The following is a 20,165-nucleotide window of genomic DNA, read 5'->3' as shown; positions in this document are numbered from 1 at the left end:
GGATTACATATGTAATTTTTTATGAGAATTCTAAGAAAAGAAAGTTGAAAATTTCATCCTTCAATTCTCCACAATATGAGATTTTGTACACTTCCCTTAGAAACAAAACAAAGGCATTGGAAGAGTCATGCTTCAGAATCATGATCAAGAACAGAGGACGTGGTGCAGGTCATTTGTGGCTGGGCCCTTTTCAGTGATGCTTCCTACAGGAAGGCCACAGAACTAGGGGGCTGTGCCCTCTGCTTGTCAGGGAAGTACCCTGCAGTGCGCCCTGGCCTGGGCGTGGTCGAGGATTCTTTTGGTGCTGAGTTCTAGATCATTTGTGGAGATCTTTTGAGATAGATGGCTCTACTAGCTAAAATAGGGGGGGATACGAAGATCAGTCAGATTTTAACCTAACACTTGTTCTGTGCCTCGCTGGCCCTGGTATGCAGCCGTAACATACAGGGCTTGCACTTCCTCTGTCTTTTTCTGAAATACCTGTTGTTTAATAAATTACAGTTTGACCCATTAATTGAATTAATAATTTTGTTGAGGTGCCTTTTTCTGAAACATGCTGACGTTGCCACTGTAAATCAACCTGCTAAGCATCAGCTTTTTGATTCTTTAATGCTCCTTTTAGTACGTGTAGAAATTGCCAGAGTTAACCTATCTCTGAAAGCAAATGTCTTAGGCTTCTTTAAGAAATATAGAATGAAATTATTTGCTGTTGTTCATGGATTATTTCCTCAATTCTTGGAAAAGCTTTTGATTTCTGAAACTATTGGATTAGCTGTAAATTTTCATTGCCTGTTATACTCCTTCCAAATAAAAAAAGTGGTCTAGTTCTCATTTAGATAAGTATCATTCTGATTCATCCAAGACGTGTCTCTAAATACAGAATACTAAAGTTCTTAAAAATTGAGACCAGGAACTTGTGCTCATCAAAACACTTGCAAGCAAAATCCAGACTGGATGTTTCAGAGACATGAAACATCCTTGTCTTAAACACTCTAAGAGAAGGCTTTTACATAGACAGACATGTGACCAGACACCCACTCCTTCATCGGCAGGCATGTGTCAGTTTAAGTTCCTCACTCTTTGGACCTTGACCATTTCACTTTAGGATATGGGTTCCCTAATACATAGTTTTGACAGGCCCCTTACGCCTGTCTGTGTCCTGGAATGTAGGGATTTTCCATGGCTGCTTGTCACTTTGCAGCTGTTGTTCCTTCTTTGGAAAGGGAGTTGCAGACGTGAGATTCTGAAAGCCTTTGTGGTGTAGAAGCAATCTTAGTGGGTCACTCTTCGAGAAAACGGAGGATGAGGGTATTTCTCTGACAGAGGCAGTATGCCAGGCTTTCACAGAAGTTTGGCACTTTTAATATAAAGTATGTGCGATATGTTTATTTAACAAAGATGTATTGATTTTATTTCAAAGTTAGGTAAAGTTTTTTTAATATATAAATATATTGAGTTGATAAAGTAGCATGATTTCTATTTGATCTTTCACATTTTAACAGTTGCTTGGAAAAGATGCTAATTAATGAAGAGGAGCAGCCACTATTGGTGCATTTTCACAGATGGGTGCTTTATAAATAAAAATTGAAAGTAACTCCTAACACTGAATGGTTTGCTATCGAAAAAGTCATGATCTTCTGGTGCAGACACAGTTGCTTGCGGACCTGAGCCTTGGCCCTGGTGGGCAGTTTGGTCAGATTTCACAATCACTGTCAAAGAGTAGACAGCTGAACTCACACCACACCCAGCTTAGACAGTGTCACGGAAGATGGAGGAGCACCAGAGGGGAAGGACATTGCAGACCGGACTCAGTTAATTGTGTTTAAAATGCCAGACGCCAACGAGTAACATGATTCCTTGCTGATCCCTTAACTCGAATTCATCAGACACCATGAAGCAGCCTGCATGTGAGGAATGGAAAGAGCTTTCAGGGTCTCCAAGTGACAGTCTCTAACTAAAACGGGGTGGTGCCAGACAGATTAGAGTGTTTAAAGCTGACACCATCATGGTCGCGACTTTGGGTGACAAAACCAAAGGGGAGAGAGGCCACATATTCCAGCTCTGGCTGAAAGCTGATCAGTCACCAAAGGGAAGCGAGCGTGCTACGTGGAGCGTTCAGATGAAGATGTTACCAGAACAGGTCTTCAGTTTTCTGTGTAATATGTTAATATAGCAAGCATACCATGATTCGGTTCCCTCTCTTTTTTAACATGTGCTACATTGCTTGGAACATCAAGAATATTATGTAATAAAAGCTTGTTGATTACAATTTTTCCTGTTGGCTTTCTGGGAAGTAGCTGACCTGACTTTCCATAAGCTGAACTTGACTGTCTTTCTTGCTTTGCACAGCAACTCCAGTAACTTTTGTGCTGCTTCCCTGGTGTCCGCTGGCATTTTGGCAAATTGCTCAGGGCTCATTTGAAAAGCAAGTTACCTACGAGATGTCTTAATGATCTCACGCTCTTGTAGCAACAGCCTTAGGGAAATCCCGAGTTCAGCTTGCCTGCAAACATTTCTCAGGTCTGCCATGACCAAATTTTAAGTTGTTTGACATTTGTTTTTAAAAAGTCTAATCTGCAACTTTTCCACATTTAGAAATTAAGCTATTTATCATGCTTCAGTGATGAAGTGAGTTGATTGCGTTTCATTCATTCTAGAAGATAGAGTTCTCATTTATAGTTGCCTTTTACTTTCAACCCAGCTAGCTATTACTGTTTTTATTGTTTAAAGCTGGTAGTTGTATGCATTTATTTGGTGTTTGCTTTTTCTGCTTGCTGTAGAAAAACACAGTCCCACTGCCAAACATTTCTTTCAGCTTCAAACACTCCAGAGTGAAAATTCGAACCTCAGGAAACAGGCCTCAACCAAAATATATCAGGTGCAAACTGGTTCTGAATACCCAGATACTTCCAACCACTCTTCCTTAAAGCGACGTCCATCTGCCCGGGGCAGTAGGCCCATGTCCATGTACGAGACGGGATCAGGTCAGAAGCCGTATCTCCCAGTGGGAGAAGCGAACCCCCCCGAAGAGAGCAGGACGAGACTGCAGCCGTTCCCTGCACACGTAAGTACCACCACTGGCTTCCCCTGTTCCCTCTCTGCGCAGCCTGCCTCCTGCAGTCCCTCCTGAACCGGAGATGCCCATGTCCCTGCTTTGCCACGTTGGGCGGTGAGAGCTGTGTTTGCTCTACTAACATGTTGGCAGGTGCTTGTGGGAGCACCACGAGCACCAGGGCCATTGGCCAAACTTTTCCCACAAAACCGACGTTCCGGTTCTTGCTCAGCTCCCTCCCCTTTCTCTCCTATCGGCATGTCATTTTCTCCCCATTTCCACAAACAAAAACAAAAACAAAGTGTTAAGGTCGCCACTAGAAGTAAGTGCCATCTTCTTTGAGGTCGGTAAGACAGGTACATGCCCCTTTATGAACTAGAGCCCTTAGAATGCAAGGTGCCTTCTCTGCTCCTCCCAGCGGAGCAGGTGGCATCTGTGGTCTGGACATGCACAGCTTCTGGGCTCCACAGCTGCTGCACGTGTGGTCAGCGGGCCTGCTTTGCTTCTGCAGCCCCCGCCGCCTCATTGTGGAGAAAGCTCTGCTTTGTCCTTTCCTAAGAGTGAGGTGTAAAAACTCGGCATCGACTTTACAGGTGTTGTATTCCAAAGGTGGTGTTTTGTAACAGGCTGCTAACATCTTGTTTTACAATGGGATAATAATTGTGTTGTGAGGTTTTAAAATAATGTATTTCTTCCAGATTGATTTATTTTAAAAATCTGTTTTGACCAAATGTCACAGATGTTTTGAACTTGTGTGATATTTTTAGAGAATAATTTTTATCTTTTTGAATGTCACAGTTGTTATTTTTTTCAGTCAAATTTTGTACGAGTTTCCAAAAAATTCTCAGAGAAAATTCAGAGTAAAGAATGTATATGGTCTAGTAAATTAAGCCCTAGTTTAATTTTGTCCAGCTTTAGTGTGGTAAAATTACTGTGTTGTTATATTGTAATTGGGAGTATATTACTTCAACTTTTTAAGTTGTTTGGGCTAAACATTCTAAAGCAGTTGATTTGATACTTTGGGTGTAATGGAATGTCATTGAACTAAATTTAAAAACTCGTTTTTGTAAAACCGAAAACAAAATTTAAGAAAAGCAAACTTCGTTAGTTTTCATAGTGTATTTTTTTTAATTTTAGAAACACTTAGAATGTAAGAATGTCATTATTTTATTATTGTAAAAGTTTTATATCTACTAAAAAATAGATTGATAACATACCAACTTTTAATCATTCATATAGTTTCTCATTTTATATTATCTGTCTAAATTAAAAATATTTGTTTAAGGCTATTTTTTTAAAACTATCGGCAAATTTGACAAATTATGCTAGATATTATTTTTTCCCTTATATAGAAGAAATAGCTTTATAAATTCCGAGTAATTTCTGGAAGGCATTTCACTAAGGGATTAAACATGTCTGGGCATTTGTCATCGGCTAGTGTGGCAGTCAGCTGCCTGTCACAGAAATTTCAGCACTGATCTCGCGGATTGAGTAGCTTTTTAGGACTCTTCCTGGGAAATCGGGTAGGTGGTAGGGTTTTTGTTGTATGTATTTTCCCGAGTGTGTTTCTTTTTCCCCTTTTAGATCGGGAGGAGTGCACTTGTGACCTCCTCTTCATCTCTGCCTTCCTTCCCCTCCACACTTTCCTGGTCCAGGGACGAAAGCACCCGAAGGGTTAAGTACACTCTGAATGGCCGGCTCTCTGGAGGAGGGGCAGCTCTGGGCACTGTGTGTTTCTGGCCCTCCTGTCCTTCTGCTGATTGCCCTCTGTCCTGCATGAGGCAGCTCTTAGCAGCATGCATGGACACACGCACACGCCTATGGGAGACGGCCACCTTTCGTCTAACTCCACATTACTCTGTTTCACGTACTATTTAACCAAGTTCACAATTTACCCTGTAACACTTATTCTGAGCATACTGTCATTTTAAACAATCAGAATATTAGCTGGCTGCTGGTTAAATATTGTAGTAGGGCACATCTGTCAGATTAGTTCAGAGCTTCAGTTATCAGATTAAAACTAGTATATTTGGACTAACTGAAACACCAAGACATCATGCTTTTTTATTTCTTTTAACCTCTTAACATACTTTGTCAGCACCATACTTGACAAACCAAGGTTTTGCTGTCCCTGCGTCTCATGTAAGCATTGCAACACATAGCAGAATTGGAGGTCTCGGCAGCTGTTAGTATGAAACTGTTCACTTTATTAGTTGGTCAAGTCCAACTTCCTTCTTTTTGTTGTTTTAATCTTCACCTGAGGATATTTTTCCATTGATTTTTAGGGAAAGTAGAAGAGAGAGGGAAAGACAGAAAGAAACATCGATGTGAGAGAAATACATCCATTGGTTGCCTCCTGCATGAGCCCCAACCAGGGCCCGGGCCAGGGAGGAGCCTGCAACTGAGGTATGTGCCCTTTGGTCCACAAGCTGATGCTCTATCCACTGAGCCAAACTGGGTAGGGTTCCATTAATTTTTTTTTTTTTTTTAAATATATTTTATTGACCCTCCACAGAGAGGAAGAGAGAGGGACAGAGAGCCAGAAACATCGATGAGAGAGAACCATCAATCAGCTGCCTCTTGCACACCCCCCACTGGGGGTGTGCCCGCAACCAAGGTACACGCCCTTGACCGGAATCGAACCCGGGACCCCTCAGTCCACAGGCCGACGCTCTATCCACTGAGCCAAACCAGTTCCAGCAATCCATTAATTTTTTAAAAATATATTTTTATTGATTTCAGAGAGGAAGGGAGAGGGAGAGAGAGATAGAAATATCAATGATGAGAGAGAATCATTGATTGGCTACCTCCTGCACGCCCCCTACTGGGGATTGAGCCTGCAACTCGGGCATGTGCCCTGACCGGAATCGAGCCATGACCTCCCGGTTCATAGCTCAGCACAATCACTGAGCAACACTGGCCGGATTCCATTAATGTTTTTAGAGAGAGTGGAAGGAAGGGAGGGGAAGGGGAAAAAGGGAGGGAGAGAGAGAGAGAAATATCAATGTGAGAGAGACACATCAATTGGTTGCTTCTTGCACGCTCCCCAACTGGGGCTGGGGATAGAATCTGTGACCCTTTGGGGCACGGGCCAGAGCAAGTTCACTTTCTGATGTATAACTTGCATTTCCAGTAACAGTACACAATTCAGGCAAACTCCATTTAGAATAGCTAGGTAACAAGTATTTATTAAGTACCTCCTCCATACGCAGCCTTTTTTTTTTTTTTTTAATTGATTTCAGAGACAGGAAGTGAGGCAGAGAGAGAGGGAGAGAGAGAGAAATATCAATGTGAAACATCAGTCAGTTTCCTCCCGCACATGCCCCGACCAGGGATCAAACCCACCACCTTTTGGTGCACAGGACAATGCTCCAACCAACTGGGTCACACCAACCAGGGTCATACCCAGCTTTTTGGTTTGTCAGTGAAAAGGTCCTAGGGATTGAGGTGACATCCTGGCTCCCAAAGGCACTGTCCATTTAAAAAATAGTCTCACGCATGAAGAGCACATGCTGGCAAGCTGGGACACCTGTGGAAAGAGCTCAAGCCTTGAAGACCTGCAGTCAGGTCCCCGCTCGCTCTTTTTTTACACCAGGGAGTGGAACTAAGGCGAGAGGAGGAATGGTAGCTGTGGGCGGGCCACCTTTATGGACACAGTAGGATTTGCACTGGCCTTTTCCACCCCCTGCACATCCGTAGGGATGATGAGTTCTCCTCCACTGCCAGTGCCACGTGGCACATCGGGGCCCTTCACGGCTTCTTCCCGCAGCTTTGAAGCAGTCTGCTAAAAGGAAGACTACACACGTGCGTGAGTCTTCAAGTCTTCTGAGCAGTTCTACAAAGGAACTGCAGTGTTTTTTATTACAACATTTCAGTTAAACTAAGGGGCAGTTAATAGAAATGAAATACCTCATGAACTTTTACTTAAGTCAAATAAACTTTTGTCCACTATGAAATTAAAAAACCAAAACTTTTCCCCCGGTAGTTTTGAGAATAATTGCAAGGACTGCTTTCTGAAATGGAGTTTTATACAAGATTAACAATTAAGTCATTTAAACTGATAATCCTGAATGTTCCTGGAAGCTTTATCATGACTTTAGGTTCATATGGCATGTCTGTATTTTTTAAATTTGCAAATCTATAGAATAAACTGAACCAGCACCAGCTATCCGGTAACCTTTCTATTAACAGCTTTGAGAGAGCAGCACTTTCAACTAATGGTTCTTACCTCTGCATGTTCACAATAATTTTTCACAAAATTAAATGCTGGCTAACTTGAAATCCTATATATGTTTTTGTCGACAATAATGAAGAACTTAATTCGTAAGTAACTGATTTCCTGCCAAACATTGTTTTCAGTACTGGAGAAATATTTCCTGAGTACTTTTATTAGATATATGAGTTATTACTCTTCTAAAATGTTTAAATGAAACTTGGTACTTTTGATCATTGTGGGGGTAGTGCATTTGATTTGTAATTATCAAATTTATATCAAGGAAGGCAGAAAGGTCCATTATAAAATGTGGGATTTTCTGAGTTTAATTCTATTTTCTAGATTTTTCCACTGGAGCAGCTCTGGATGAATTTTCCAGAATAATTATTTAAATGCGAGTCTTTCTGTTACATTTACGTGTATGTGTGTGTGTGTGTGTGTGTGTGTGTGTAAAAACTGAAAGAAAAGAAATTTAAAGACTGGTCAGACATTCCCTGTGAAAGGTAAGATGGGGGTTGGTTCTGTTTTTGAGAGCACCTGTGAAGAGCCTGCTTTCGCTGTGCCCTGCCCTGGACACGGGCCTGCCTTTGGCCTTCCATCTAGACTTCCAGTAGCCAGTGACTCACGGGTTGATTCGTGAAGCCAGATCAAAATGGGCAGCAAGGGAAGCAGAAATGGCTTTCTTGTAGGAGATATAAACGAAGGGATCTTAAAAGTTATAGTCAACTTACAGAACTTAAACTCTCTAAGCCTGTGGTCGGCAAACAGCAGCTCACGAGCTGACAGTCAATCATTGGGCAGGTGAATTTGAGTGGATAAAGTGTGAATTTTAGGAGCCAGCACAAGTGTCTTCTGTTGAAGTGGCTAGGACCAAATAGAGCATTTGGCGGGAACGTGGAAGACCTCAGCAGACAGAGAAAGAGAGCATCTTCCCTGGGAGAGGGAAGAGAAGCCATGAAGACAGTAAGCAAAATGTGATGTGAATTTAGGAGCCTTCCGCCTGGGGCTGGCTGCCTTGCCTGTCCACATAAGGGCCTTCAGAGGACCAGGCAGCATTACAAGTAAGGAGCAAATAATTAGATTTTATGTAGATTTTTCTTAAATTGACTTACTCTAAAGTAGTCACTCTTTTGGATGACACTGTAGGGTCTCCAGATGTTTAAATAAGGCTCTTACTTTACAGTTGACCCTCAGACAACATGGGGGTTGGGAACACCGACAGCCCCTGCATTCAAAAATCTGATTATAACTTAAGTTGGCCCTTTGCACATGCAGATATCCAACCACCAGTTGACCCTTGAATAATGTGGGTCTGAACTATGTGGGTCAATTGAACTGTGCAGGTCAATTGAAAAAAATTTTTGTGGCTCTGGCCGGATAGCTCAGAGCATCATTCCGATAGGCCAAGATTTCGAGTTTGATCCCCGGTCAGGGCAAGTACAAGAATCAACCAATAAATGCATAGTAAATGGAACAACTAATCAGTGTTTCTGTTTCTCAGAAAAATCAATCCTGTATTCTTTTTAAAAAATACGTATTTTTAAATTGGTTTTAGAGAAAGAGGAAGGGACAGAGAGAGATAGAAACATCTGCTGCCTCCTGCATACCCTCTACTGGGAATCAAGCCAGCAATCCGGGCGTGTGCCCTGACCAGGAATCGAACCACTGACTTCTTGGTGCATGAGTCAATGCTCAACCACTGAGCCACACCGGCCGGGCCAATCCTGTATTCTTTAAGGAACACCTGTATAGCTATTTTTTAGCCACATTTTATTGCAGCATTAGTATAATTCCTTAAGTCACATGTTTTTATTAACTTGGATTAAATTAAAGGTGAGAGCTGGAAATAGATTTGTATTTTGCGAAGTAATCAGTTTAGGTTTTAAATCAGTTTCCACTGATTTCTGTTCTAGATGAAGACGTCCTCAAGCATTGTGGATGAAATATATACTCAGGGAAACCCAAGTTGACTAAGTAATTCAAGGGGATGTGGTCTCCTTCAAATTTTGTCACCTTGAAAGGCCCTATACTTAGCAGTGCTGCCATTTGCTCAACACGTTTTTACCATTCCTCTTTTAAATCTGCCTCCCATTTTTTAATTTCCACAGTTGCATCCAATCTTTGTATTTTGAGGGTTAGGTGTTTTGGGAAACAGATAAAAATGGTTGGAAATCAAGTATACACCAGGTTAATCTATTTTGATTCACAAACAACATGTGGCAATCAATTAATATTAATTTCTGGTCTGATAAGCCCCCTCTGAGGAGTTCCTGCAGAGCTGTATGTGTTTTGAGCAGTGGTGAGCCTCAGCGCCCAGGCCTGGGGTATTGGAGGTAGCAGGAGGCCCGGGCTCTGAGTCTGTGGCCTTGGGTGTGTCATTTTCTCACCTGGTGTTAGACTGGATAACGTGCAGGCAGCTCCCAGTGCTGAAGGTCGATGGTGTCTAAGTGGGGGCATTTTGCTATTCAGTGGGACTCGTATCATAGTTAGACTCATATCCTTAGAGAACGAAATGTGGGTGTGTTGCCTTGTGTGTCTGCATTAGTTTGTACCAAGGATCTGCTTATGGAGTAGCCACTGAGCTACGAATGGTGCACAAAAGGAAAGAGTATTTCTGTATCCACTGCTCATCGTTCACTAGATTTTCAGTAAAGGGTTGGCTCCGTCCCAGGTGAGGACTGGGCCATGCAGTAGTGATTCCTGGAGAAGAGTGGCTCCTAAGAAGTGTCTGATGCTCGGAACCAATGGGCCCCTTTTTTCTCTGTAGGCGTCCAGACTGGAGAAGCAGAACAGCACACCTGAAAGTGACTATGACAACACTCCCAACGACACGGACCCAGATGACATGGGGTACAGCTGCAGAAGGATGTGCCGGGGGGCGGGCTCTGAAACCAGATATCTAGCCAGCCGTGGTCAGGAGACGTAGTTCATCACCTGCACCCCTTTTCTCTATTTCCAGACCCATAAAGTCTTAAAATATTGAGGCATAAGTTCATAGGTCAACACCTCTTCTCGTCACACGTTATTGCCACAGGGGTCTTTTTTTCCTTTATCAGCACATTTTATGTCTCTAAGTCTCTGTAATGTGCTTCAAATCAGTACTTCACTTTAAGTCATGTTAGGTTATATTCTGCATTTTTACCCCATGGGACTGGCTCAATTAGGGATGGCTTTCTAATAACACGCCCTCCCCGTTCCCGTTATTCCCTTCCTTTCCCCATCTTTACCCTTTCTACGAGAGTCGTCATCTCCAGCCCCGTGGTGAATGAAAGAGCCCCCATGTGCGCTGTGGCTGCCTGTTGGTGAAACAGCCTTACCATGCCTCTCCTGCCAGACAGCATAAAGGAAACCACAAAAGCAGCTGCTCTTGTGTTCAGCAAATGCACGCAGTGGCTCCTAGAAGCAGAGAAACAGCTGGTAAGCACCTGCTGCCTTTAGCCTCTTCTGTAATGTCCGCAGGTCCAGCAGGAAGGGAAGGCAGAGGAGTATGGTGTGGCAAGGTGATGGCTCAATACCAGATATGGCAGAACCCTCCACGGCCCCAAGCCCCATCCTCCCCAGCACCGAGGACGTCATCCGGAAAACTGAGCAGATCACCAAAAACATCCAGGAACTCCTACGAGCAGCCCAAGAAAATAAACATGACAGGTAGGGCTTCAGTCCTGCCCGGGGGGACGTGCACGTGCTCTGGAGGTGCTGCTCCAGTTAGAAACCGAGTTTTCTCAACGTCCTGCTTTTAAAGGTTTTTTAAAGTTTCAGGTTTACGTAAGGTTTAAGAACAAATTTGTAAATTTAGGTTTGTTTTTTTACACGGTATTTTCAGTTTTTCATTCTTCTTATGAAGTACTCTGAAAATAAATGTCTCTAGGAATAGAATCGCGGTGTAGTTGGGACGGTGATATTCCTAGTTCTAGGCAGAGAAGGGAGGGAAGCTCCTGAGAACTTGCCCTTGATTCTTCCCGGCACCACTGCTCCCTGGGATTGCCTTAGCTAGCCAGTTTGCCGACGTAAAAGATATCCTGCAATGAACCTGGCTTCTTACGTCTCCCGTGTGTGCCTGTGTTTGTATATATATGAAACGTCTAAGACACAAGTGGTTTACCGATAAAATTGCTCAAATCACCATTCACATAACTGTCTGTTCACTCTGAGCAGAACCATGTCGAGCAGAGCCAGTTCTTAGCATAGGAAGGGACTGGCTCTTGTTCTAACGCATTCTTTTCTCCTCAGTTAACTGTTCTGGGTGACAGCCTAGTTTCATGTTGCTTACGTTGCATTGTTCTCTTTGGTAATTGTCAAAAATACAAATACCTGCCCTACGGCCATTTCTGGCTTCAAAGATCGCAGTATGGTGCTCGGTACAATTTGGAATTTTTTTACTTTATAACGTACAGATTTATTCAATAAATGTCATGATCTGGTTTCTTTTTTAAGACCATGAGGGCCCTGACTGGTTTCTCAGTGGTTAGAGCATCAGCCTGTGGACTGAATGGTCTCGGGTTCGATTCCCAGCCAAGGGCACATGCCTCCGTTGCAGGTTCTTTTTTGTTTGTTTGTTTTTCGTTTCGTTTGTTTGTGTTTTCTTTTTTTCGGTTGCAGGTTCGATCCCCTGCTTCAACCGTGTGTAGAAAAGGCAGCCAATTGCTGTGTCTCTCTCACATCAATGTTTCTCTCGCTCTCCCCATCCTCCCTCCCTTCCACTCTCTCTGAAAATCAATGGAAAAAATATCCTCTGGTGAGGTTTAAAAAAAAAGACCATGAGAGAATGATGTAAAGATTTTAATCATTAGCTCATTCTTTTGCTTTAAACCAGAACTGGTGTAGAGAATTTATATTTTACAACTTGTTTGATGTTCTATTAAAATCTCTGGGTACTTACATATTCAAGACGCTTTTATTCACAATCTTGTATTGTACTAATTAAACCCATGCCTTTTCCTCCTGTTGATCCATCGCTTGTGTTATCTTAAGTAGACCAATAGCCCATGTGGGCACATTCAGGCTTGGTCCTGGTCCCCTGGTCTAAGCAAGCTCCCCTCAGCCCCTGAGACCGTCCCTCAGCCTGGTCCTGTCCCCTGCCTGTATCTCTCTCCCACACTCACATACACAGGAAATTACACAATTCAGGATTACTACATATTATGCACAAAAGCCTTTTTGGGGAAAGATAATTTGAAGTTGTGAACATGAACACCCTCTGATAAAGGTGAGGACTTCTTCATTAATCTGTGTGTGCTTTCTTTTGCGGCTTATTCAGGACTTTTCTCAAATATCTTATAATGAATGAGTTTTTGAGAGATTACCTTAGGAAAAATATCTTCTTTGTGTAGCAAGGGAAAAGGGTGAATTATATTTTTGGATCAGCATGAAAACCCTAACCAGCAAAACGTAAAATGCATATGGATAACGTACAACTCAAAATAGATGTGTTCTCAGTAAATGTGGTATTAATGGGCACACTAGTGCAAGAAACGTTACGTCTGATACAGGGGTGCTGGGGACATTGCCTTTTCCTCTGAGTGTCTGTGTGACCAGATGGATTGTTGCCCCTTGAAATGGGCAAGTTAAATAACTCCTTATGCACTGGCATTGTTGCTGTTACATGGTGTGTGGTTCTAACTGCTCACAAAGTTAAAAGTAAGGATTTTCCATTCGAAGGCATTTTGAAATAATATAAACCATTTTCTTGAAATGTGATGTTTCATTAAAATGTAAGCAGTCTTTTTTTCTGAGTAAGTTTTTTTCCCAATTACAGTTGACATCCAGTAATATTTTATATTAGTTTCCTGTGTATAGTTTAGTGGTTAGACATTTATATAATTTACAAAGTAATCCCTCACCTGGCACCATACATAGTTACTAAAATGTAGGCAGTCTTTATTAAAATAGTTTTGATACTAGATTTCTTACAAAGATGAAGTACAGAGGTTGCTGATGACAATTTTTAAGCAGAAGCCAACTTCATGAGCTAAAAAATGGGGAAAGAATGTTTCTTGAAGGTGTTAAGTGCTAGGATGGATGCTGAAGGACATTTGGCTTTGTGTCTTAGGAGGGAAATTTTAAAACATAGCCATGTGGGTTCTTGTGTAAGGCCAAACCTTTGTATTCACACCATATTTCCTAACATGCCGGAAACAGGCTTCCAAAGCGCTTTCCCCATGTCCATCCCCTCCTGGGCCTGCGGGTCATTCTAGACGTAATACCCAGGCCTGGGGGCAGTGCGGTACCTAAGAGCTGTCACGTAACACCACGTTCAGTTTGTCTGTCTCTGCACCTTTTGACATGTACTCAGGGCAGAAATAGAACATTTTTAAGGTGCAGGAAACTAACCCCATATGTTGCTTGTCATAATGCCAATAATAAGAACCATAAATGAAACCAAAGTCTCAAATATTCCAATTCTCATCACCTAAGAAGTCAGAATCACCAGTCATCAGGGAAAAGGGGCTTGCTATTAAAAAAAAAAAAAAAAGTGTGAATTCATTGCCTCGTGCCAGGAGAGGCCTGCAGTGTGGCAGTGAGGGTCCTGGGCTTGGAGGCTGGATGGCCAGGGTTGAGTTCTGCTCTCTTACCAGCTGCAGGACCTTGGACAAGTTCTCTGCTCTCCAGGACTCCGTTTCCTAATTTGAAAAATGGGTGTGATAGTAGTACCACCTCATAGGGCTATTGGGAGGGTTACATGAGTCTTTGCAAAGCACTGAGAATGGAGCCCTGCACGAAAGTATGAGGATGGGCAGATTTAATGCACTTCGTTGTCTTTGAGCTTGTCCACAAGCAAAGAACTGGCTCTGCTCATAGCTTTTTGTTGTTGTTAATCCTCATCTGAGGATATTTTTCCATTGATTTTTAGGGAGAATGGAAGAGAGAGGGAAAGACAGAGAGAAACATCGATGTGAGAGAAACACATCAATTGGTTGCCTCCTGCACAAGCCCTGACCAGGGCCTGGGATGGGGAGGAGCCTGCAACCAAGGTATGTGCCCCTGACCAAAATCGAACCCAGGACCCTTTGGTCGACAGGCTGATGCTCTATCTGCTGAGCCAAACCGGCTAGGGCCGTAGCATTTTATTACAAAGTCCTGGTAGTGTTATGAGGAAGTGGATAAGTGATTGAGCAAGTAGATGAAGCTGATCTCAGTGCCTCCTCTTTGTCCAAAGTAAAGCTTTAGACCTCTCAACAGTTCAGATGCATTAAATGGAAGGAATTTAGAAATGTCTGCAGGATTTTGCTTTTTAAAAATATATTTATATTAATTTCAAAGAGGAAGGGAGAGGGAGAGAGACATAGAAACATCAGTGATGAGAGAGAATCATTGATCGGCTACCTCCTGCTGGGGAATGAGCCCACAACCTGGGTATGTGCCCTGACTGGGAATTGAACTATGACCTCTTGGTTCATAGGTCGATGCTCAACAACTGAGCCAAGTCAGCCGAGCTGTCTGTTAGTTTTTAAGTGTTGAGGTGTAGGCTCCAATTCTAAAGTATTTTTTTTAATACTTTATTTTTAACTTCTGTGGCCTTTGCATGGAAATCCTGATTTTGCTTTCAAGAAATTGGGAATATGAGAAGTAAATGGCCAGCTTGCGGGGCGTGAATATCTGTGCCGACGGTTTTGTGGCCCCCCCCCCTGGCCAGTAGGGCAATGTTGCCTGTGCTTCATACCTGGAGACTGTTTGTCAGTGGGATGAGCCTCTGTTGGTGTGGGACCCACAGTGGCTAGCCTCGGCCTCAGCCCCTGCATTAGGGAATATACATGGAACTGTGCTAGCCCCTGAGGGTTTCTGTCTCTGAATTATCTTCCTGTCTTTGAATAACCTTTTCGATATTCTTGCAGTTATAGTCCCTGCTCAGAGAGGATACACCTGGCTGTTACAGAAATGGCAGCATTATTTCCCAAAGTAAGTCACTTCCTACTACTTGGTTCAGATCCTTTTAAAAAACCTGCAAGAAATTTCTTCATTACCTTGATAGTACATTATTCTTTTAGTGGCACAAAGAGTCTTACATCTGTAAACAGTCAGATACAGTATAGAAATATTTTTGTTCTACATGAATACTGGTTTTAATAAGACAAGAATGTCTGAACCCAGTGCAGAAAAGCAAAGCATTAATAGAATAAAAACAAAGTATTAATAGAATAAAGTTAATAAAATCAAATCTGGAATATTTCACCCAAGTGGAATAATATTTTTCAGAACCTACCTCAGAATAGCACATCCTACTAAAATGATACTGCATGCACTTTGACCTTTGAGTTAGAGCCCTTTGGCATCTCACACCCACCAGGGGTTTGAGCACCCCGTTGAAAGGTGCATGACAAAACTGCTCTCACTGGGGAGCAGCTGAAGCTGTTTTCAGAAGAATGTTTGTTCCGCTCTTGGATGTCCACCCTGCACTTCATGGCCAACGGCTGTGCTTTCTGTTTAGAAACCCAAGTCTGACATGGTGAGGACTTCCCTTCGCTTACTGACGTCCAGTGCCTACCGACTGCAGTCAGAATGCAAGAAGACCCTTCCTGGGGACTGCAGCCCGCCCACGGACATCCAGCTGGTCACACAGCAGGTCATCCAGTGTGCGTACGACATCGCCAAGGCCGCCAAACAGCTGGTCACCATCACCACCAAAGAGAACAACAACTGAGCAGCGGGTGCTGGCCCTTCTATTTTCTGGGCTTTTCAAAGTCCCATTACAAGTTCAGATGTGGAACTCCCGATTTTTACCAGAAACAAACATTTAATGAAAGCTTAAAACTTTTTTGAAAAAAACAGTATTATTTTTGCATGTTTTCTAACAAATTTTCAATTATTAATTTAACCCACTTGCCTTATTTTGTGACTGTTTGCCAGTTTTTCTGATGTTCTGTTGTGCTGTCAGTGACTGTTGAGTTCATGATCATGGACATCCAAAAGCATAGCTTCATTGTTGCAAGTTCGTTACCATTTATCCAGCCCTTAAAACTCCCTGCCTATGTTAAAACTCTAAGTGAGATGTTTTAGTAAAACATTTTTCTTGAGAGAGTTGGGTAAAAAAAAAAAAAAAAAAAAAATCAACATTATCTGTTCCCTACCAAGCATTGTGCAATAAGTGAATTTTCTAACCTGTTGCAAAAATCTCTTAAGTTTGGAGTATCTCCAAGCATGTATGAAGAGGACTTTGCCACTTTCTAAAAATAGTATAACGATCTCTCTTGGAAGGAAACAATGAATTGCTCCATTTCTTTTCACTGTTCTATCATGAGATGTTCTTTAATTTTTCTATCTTGATCTTCTGTTTTACTGTCATCCTGAAGTCTCCGTGGCATCAGATAAGCACTCATCCTCCACGTCGTGTGTCACTTGGCCACATCCTAGTAGGGGCACTCGGTCTACTGCTCTGCCTTATCACAGGAAACCAGACTTCCCTTCCGGGGCAGCGGGAGGAGCAGCGCCCCAGGCCATAGCTCCTTCTGCGCCACCCCTCCCTCCCGTCACTGCAGGAGCCACGGGAAGAGAAACCCTCCGCTCCCGGACCTTGTACGGCACCTCTCTCCCCTGAAACTCGGTTACTCCTCTGACCGTGTAAAGCCTTCTCGCGACCTGCTTCGCATAGCTCGTCCCCTTTAAGGACTTCTTGTGAGGTAAGATTATACAGTCATCTGGTTTTATTTCTTTTCCACTACCTTGCTGGTTTGTAGAAATTGGACATTGGCGTTCAAGAACTCCGTAGAGCGTGTTCTGCTGACGAGCAGCTGCCCCAAAGCTGTGGAAGAGCACGGGTGGCAGCTCTGGGACACACTTCGGTGTTTCCTCAGCAGCTGGAGACCTTTCTCGTTCTGAGTGCTGAGCACGTGCCTGGACCTGCTGGCTGCAGCGCTCTGGGTGGGTGAGGCTCAGCTCTGACCCCGGCCAGAGGCCAGGCAGCAGTGAGGCAGGAGAATGGGGTGAGCCAGGTGCGGAGTGGGCGCAGGGGCAGCAGGGGGCCAGGGCACACCCAGTGGCACAGCAGCCCCCAGCTCCCCTCGGGCTGCCAGGTGGGAAAGTGGATCCGGGGCTGCCAGAGCATTTATTTCTCAGGAGACTCCCGGAATCTGGATGTTTTGTGCCATCTCTGTTTATGAATGCTGGCGACTGCTGCAGGCGTTTTCACAGCACGTGTGGGCGCGCTGCGGTCTGGAGGCCGCCGCCCACAGCCTCTGTCCTGGGGCCCCGCAGACTGGTGCGAGTCGGGCTGCCCTGGTCCTGTGCCCCCCTCCCCTCGCTGTACCCATGATTCTCCCCGTAGTGCTCCTTCACACACGTGAAGAAGTCAGTTCTCAGTTGCCTCATTACACGCTGAGTAAGCCTGCACTGGCACAGAACTGTTTGATTCACAATCAGCTTTGTAGCTTGACCGTAAACTGTCAGGAAAAGAGCACCTTGAGGGTGTTTGCTTGACTGAGTCACTGTGTGGACGCTCCTGCCGGGTTCACGTCGCTGAGTCGCTTGGGGAAAGGGTCCAGTCTCCAGAAGCCTCGTCCACTTGCTGGTCGCACACCCCAAGTGCCAGGCTCGCCGATGCCGATGCCGAGGGGATGCTCCTGACTGCAGCTCCAGCCCCGCCGGGAAGCCGCCTCCGCCTGCTGCGCACCTGAGCTGCCCCTCTTCGTTCTTGCAAACACCGCCCTCCGCTGGGCGGTGGGTCCTCAGGAAAGGCCCAGCAGCGGGCTCGAGGTGGTGACCGTGTCCCCGGAGGACAGGTTTCTGAATAACGAGTCCTCTGCGATGGCGAAGCGGTGTCTTCCTCAGACATGGCCTGAGTTGAAGGCGTTGCTTCTGCCCTAGAGGAAGTCGAGGCAGGCGGAGACCAGCGCTTTCGGTCGTGAGAACCCCGCAGGGTTTGTTTGCTGTGGACCACGGCGCCAGAGCCCGGGACGAAGTTCCAGGTGGTGAGACACGGTGCTAGGAGGCCGCCAGCTTCCGTCTCTGCGCCGCCCATTCCTCAGCTTCAGCCTCTGCGAGGCCCGCGGCGGAGGCCCTCTGTCCTGGGGCGGATGGCACCTGTCGGCACGACGCTCACCGCTTTTTGCACATGGGCCCCAGCCTTGCACTACTGTCTGTCCTGATGTCCTGTTCTCCCTGTTCTCCGCCCCCTCCCCCAGAGCCGGGAGGTCAGAGTGCCCTTGACACGACGGGCACTTGCTGAGGCGGCGGCTCCACCCCGAGCTCCGGGAACCGAAGGCACCTCTGCCTCAGAACGCAAATGGTTCTTATTTGCCAAAGAGCCGTCGGGCCCGAAGAGCCACCGCTGCCTCCCTTGCCATTGGCACTGCAGATGCACAACCGGGCGCTGCCCGGTGCCTCAGGCCCTCCGGGCGGGGACCAGAGGGGGCCCCGCAGCAGCTGCGAGCTTCCCACACAGCGTCTTCGTTCTTGTTCTTGTCCCGGTGGAAGGTCACCCTTGTTTTTACAAAGGAAAATGCTGCCCAGGAATACTGAAATGCCTTTTATGGAAACGTTACCCATGTCACCCTTCCTTCTCACTTCCTTCTCACTTTTATCGTACGTTCTGTTCCTGTCATTATTGTACGGCCCTTTAAGCGTTGGAACATTGTTTTGGAATTTGTGCCTGCTAGTTATGCAATAAACAGGCTCTATAACTGTCTCTGGTAATTCTGTTTCCCATCAATTAGCTGATGCTTCAGATACTCACCTCAACTCACACCCTCCCCTCCCCCCCAGACAGCACTGAAGATGCTTCGCCCCGGGCGCTGTGTCCACAGGACGGATGTCCTTTCCCGTTCCCTGTACTGGGCAGCTAGCGTTGCTAGGGAAACCCGCATCGGGGCAGCAGACCCAGGTTTCTTCTCAGGACGTGCTCTCTCCAGTTTGTTCAATGCAGTGAGCTGGCCGCGCACAGCCTCCCTCCTCCTCCCAGGCGAGCTGGTGTGGGGCTCGGTTAGCCTTCAGGCCATCCGTCTCTCACTTTCAGAGCAAGGCCCACTGTGCAGGCTCACCTGGGGACGAATAGGTTTCCACCCGGTTCATCGGGGCCCCCTCAGTCCCCAACAGTCGTCCTCTGGAGAGGTGACTTGGGTCTTCTCCCAAGTGGAAGGGGTGGGGCAGGACCTGTTACCACAGGCGCCTGAGTGAGACGTGCAGGGAAGATGGAGTCCTCAGCGATCCGGCTTGTCTGAGGCCCCAGAGCCAGCTGGTCAGGCCATCAGCGCCCCCCAGAAGCACCTCGGAGGGCAGGGCTTCTCACACGAGCCAGCCCCTGCCCCGGGAGGGCTCGCTGAGACCCTCCAGCATCTCGGCCCAGCAGCTGTGGGAGGGTCCCAGGGGCTGGGGCTGCGGGTCACGACTGCTCTCAGAAGCACCCCTGTCCACCCTTTTCAGGGCTCCCTCCCCGCCAGCAGCTCCTTGCGTTTCTGCTTTTCAATAGGTTTTTATCATTATTCTGATGGCATTTATCAACTACTTTGCGCCAGGCACCGTGCCGGGTTCTTGATGTGGATTAGCTCAGTGGTCGGCAAACTCATTAGTCAACAGACCCAAATATCAACAGGACAACGATTGAAACTTCTTTTGAGAGCCAAATTTTTTAAACTTAAACTTCTAACGCCACTTCTTCAAAATAGACTCGCCCAGGCCGTGGTATTTTGTGTTAGAACCACACTCAAGGGGCCAAAGAGCCGCATGTGGCTCTCGAGCCGCAGTTTGCCGACCACAGGATTAGCTCCTTTAATCCTCACCACAACCCTGTGGAGCAGGAGCGCAGATGAGGACGCTTACTGTCCAGGTGCCGTCCCTCATGGACGAGGGGAGCATGTGAGTTACTATTAGTCGTTGGTCTTGATTGGCCACAGTGGGCTTCACCCCAGGGGAGTCTGTGACGAGGCGGCTGAGAACGTGGCCCTGTGGGGAGGGCGGCGTCTAGAGCAGAAG

The 20,165-nt window shown here is 45.5% G+C and overlaps 1 protein-coding gene across 8 annotated transcripts in view; it reads left to right on the top strand.

Moving 5' to 3' along the window:
* Positions 1 to 18,882, top strand: part of GIT2 (GIT ArfGAP 2) — a 54,336-nt gene extending 35,454 nt beyond the window's left edge. For 5 of the 8 annotated variants that reach the window (XM_028147353.2, XM_028147349.2, XM_054712353.1 and 2 more), the window contains 6 exons: positions 2,816 to 3,064; positions 4,637 to 4,726; positions 10,033 to 10,115; positions 10,725 to 10,913; positions 15,098 to 15,161; positions 15,691 to 18,882. In XM_028147353.2, the coding sequence (XP_028003154.1) occupies positions 2,816 to 3,064; positions 4,637 to 4,726; positions 10,033 to 10,115; positions 10,725 to 10,913; positions 15,098 to 15,161; positions 15,691 to 15,903 (888 nt within the window). In that variant the 3' untranslated portion in view covers positions 15,904 to 18,882. Of the gene's footprint in view, positions 1 to 1,502; positions 2,297 to 2,815; positions 3,065 to 4,636; positions 4,727 to 10,032; positions 10,116 to 10,724; positions 10,914 to 15,097; positions 15,162 to 15,690 lie in introns of those variants that run through there. The other 3 variants (XM_008142806.3, XM_008142804.3, XM_008142808.3) reach the window with 2 other exon arrangements.
* The last annotated feature ends 1,283 nt before the right edge of the window (positions 18,883 to 20,165 follow it).

The sequence above is a fragment of the Eptesicus fuscus genome, chromosome 23 (assembly GCF_027574615.1).
Source record: "Eptesicus fuscus isolate TK198812 chromosome 23, DD_ASM_mEF_20220401, whole genome shotgun sequence".
NCBI lineage: Eukaryota > Metazoa > Chordata > Mammalia > Chiroptera > Vespertilionidae > Eptesicus > Eptesicus fuscus.
This window is presented reverse-complemented; position numbering and strand designations above follow the sequence as displayed.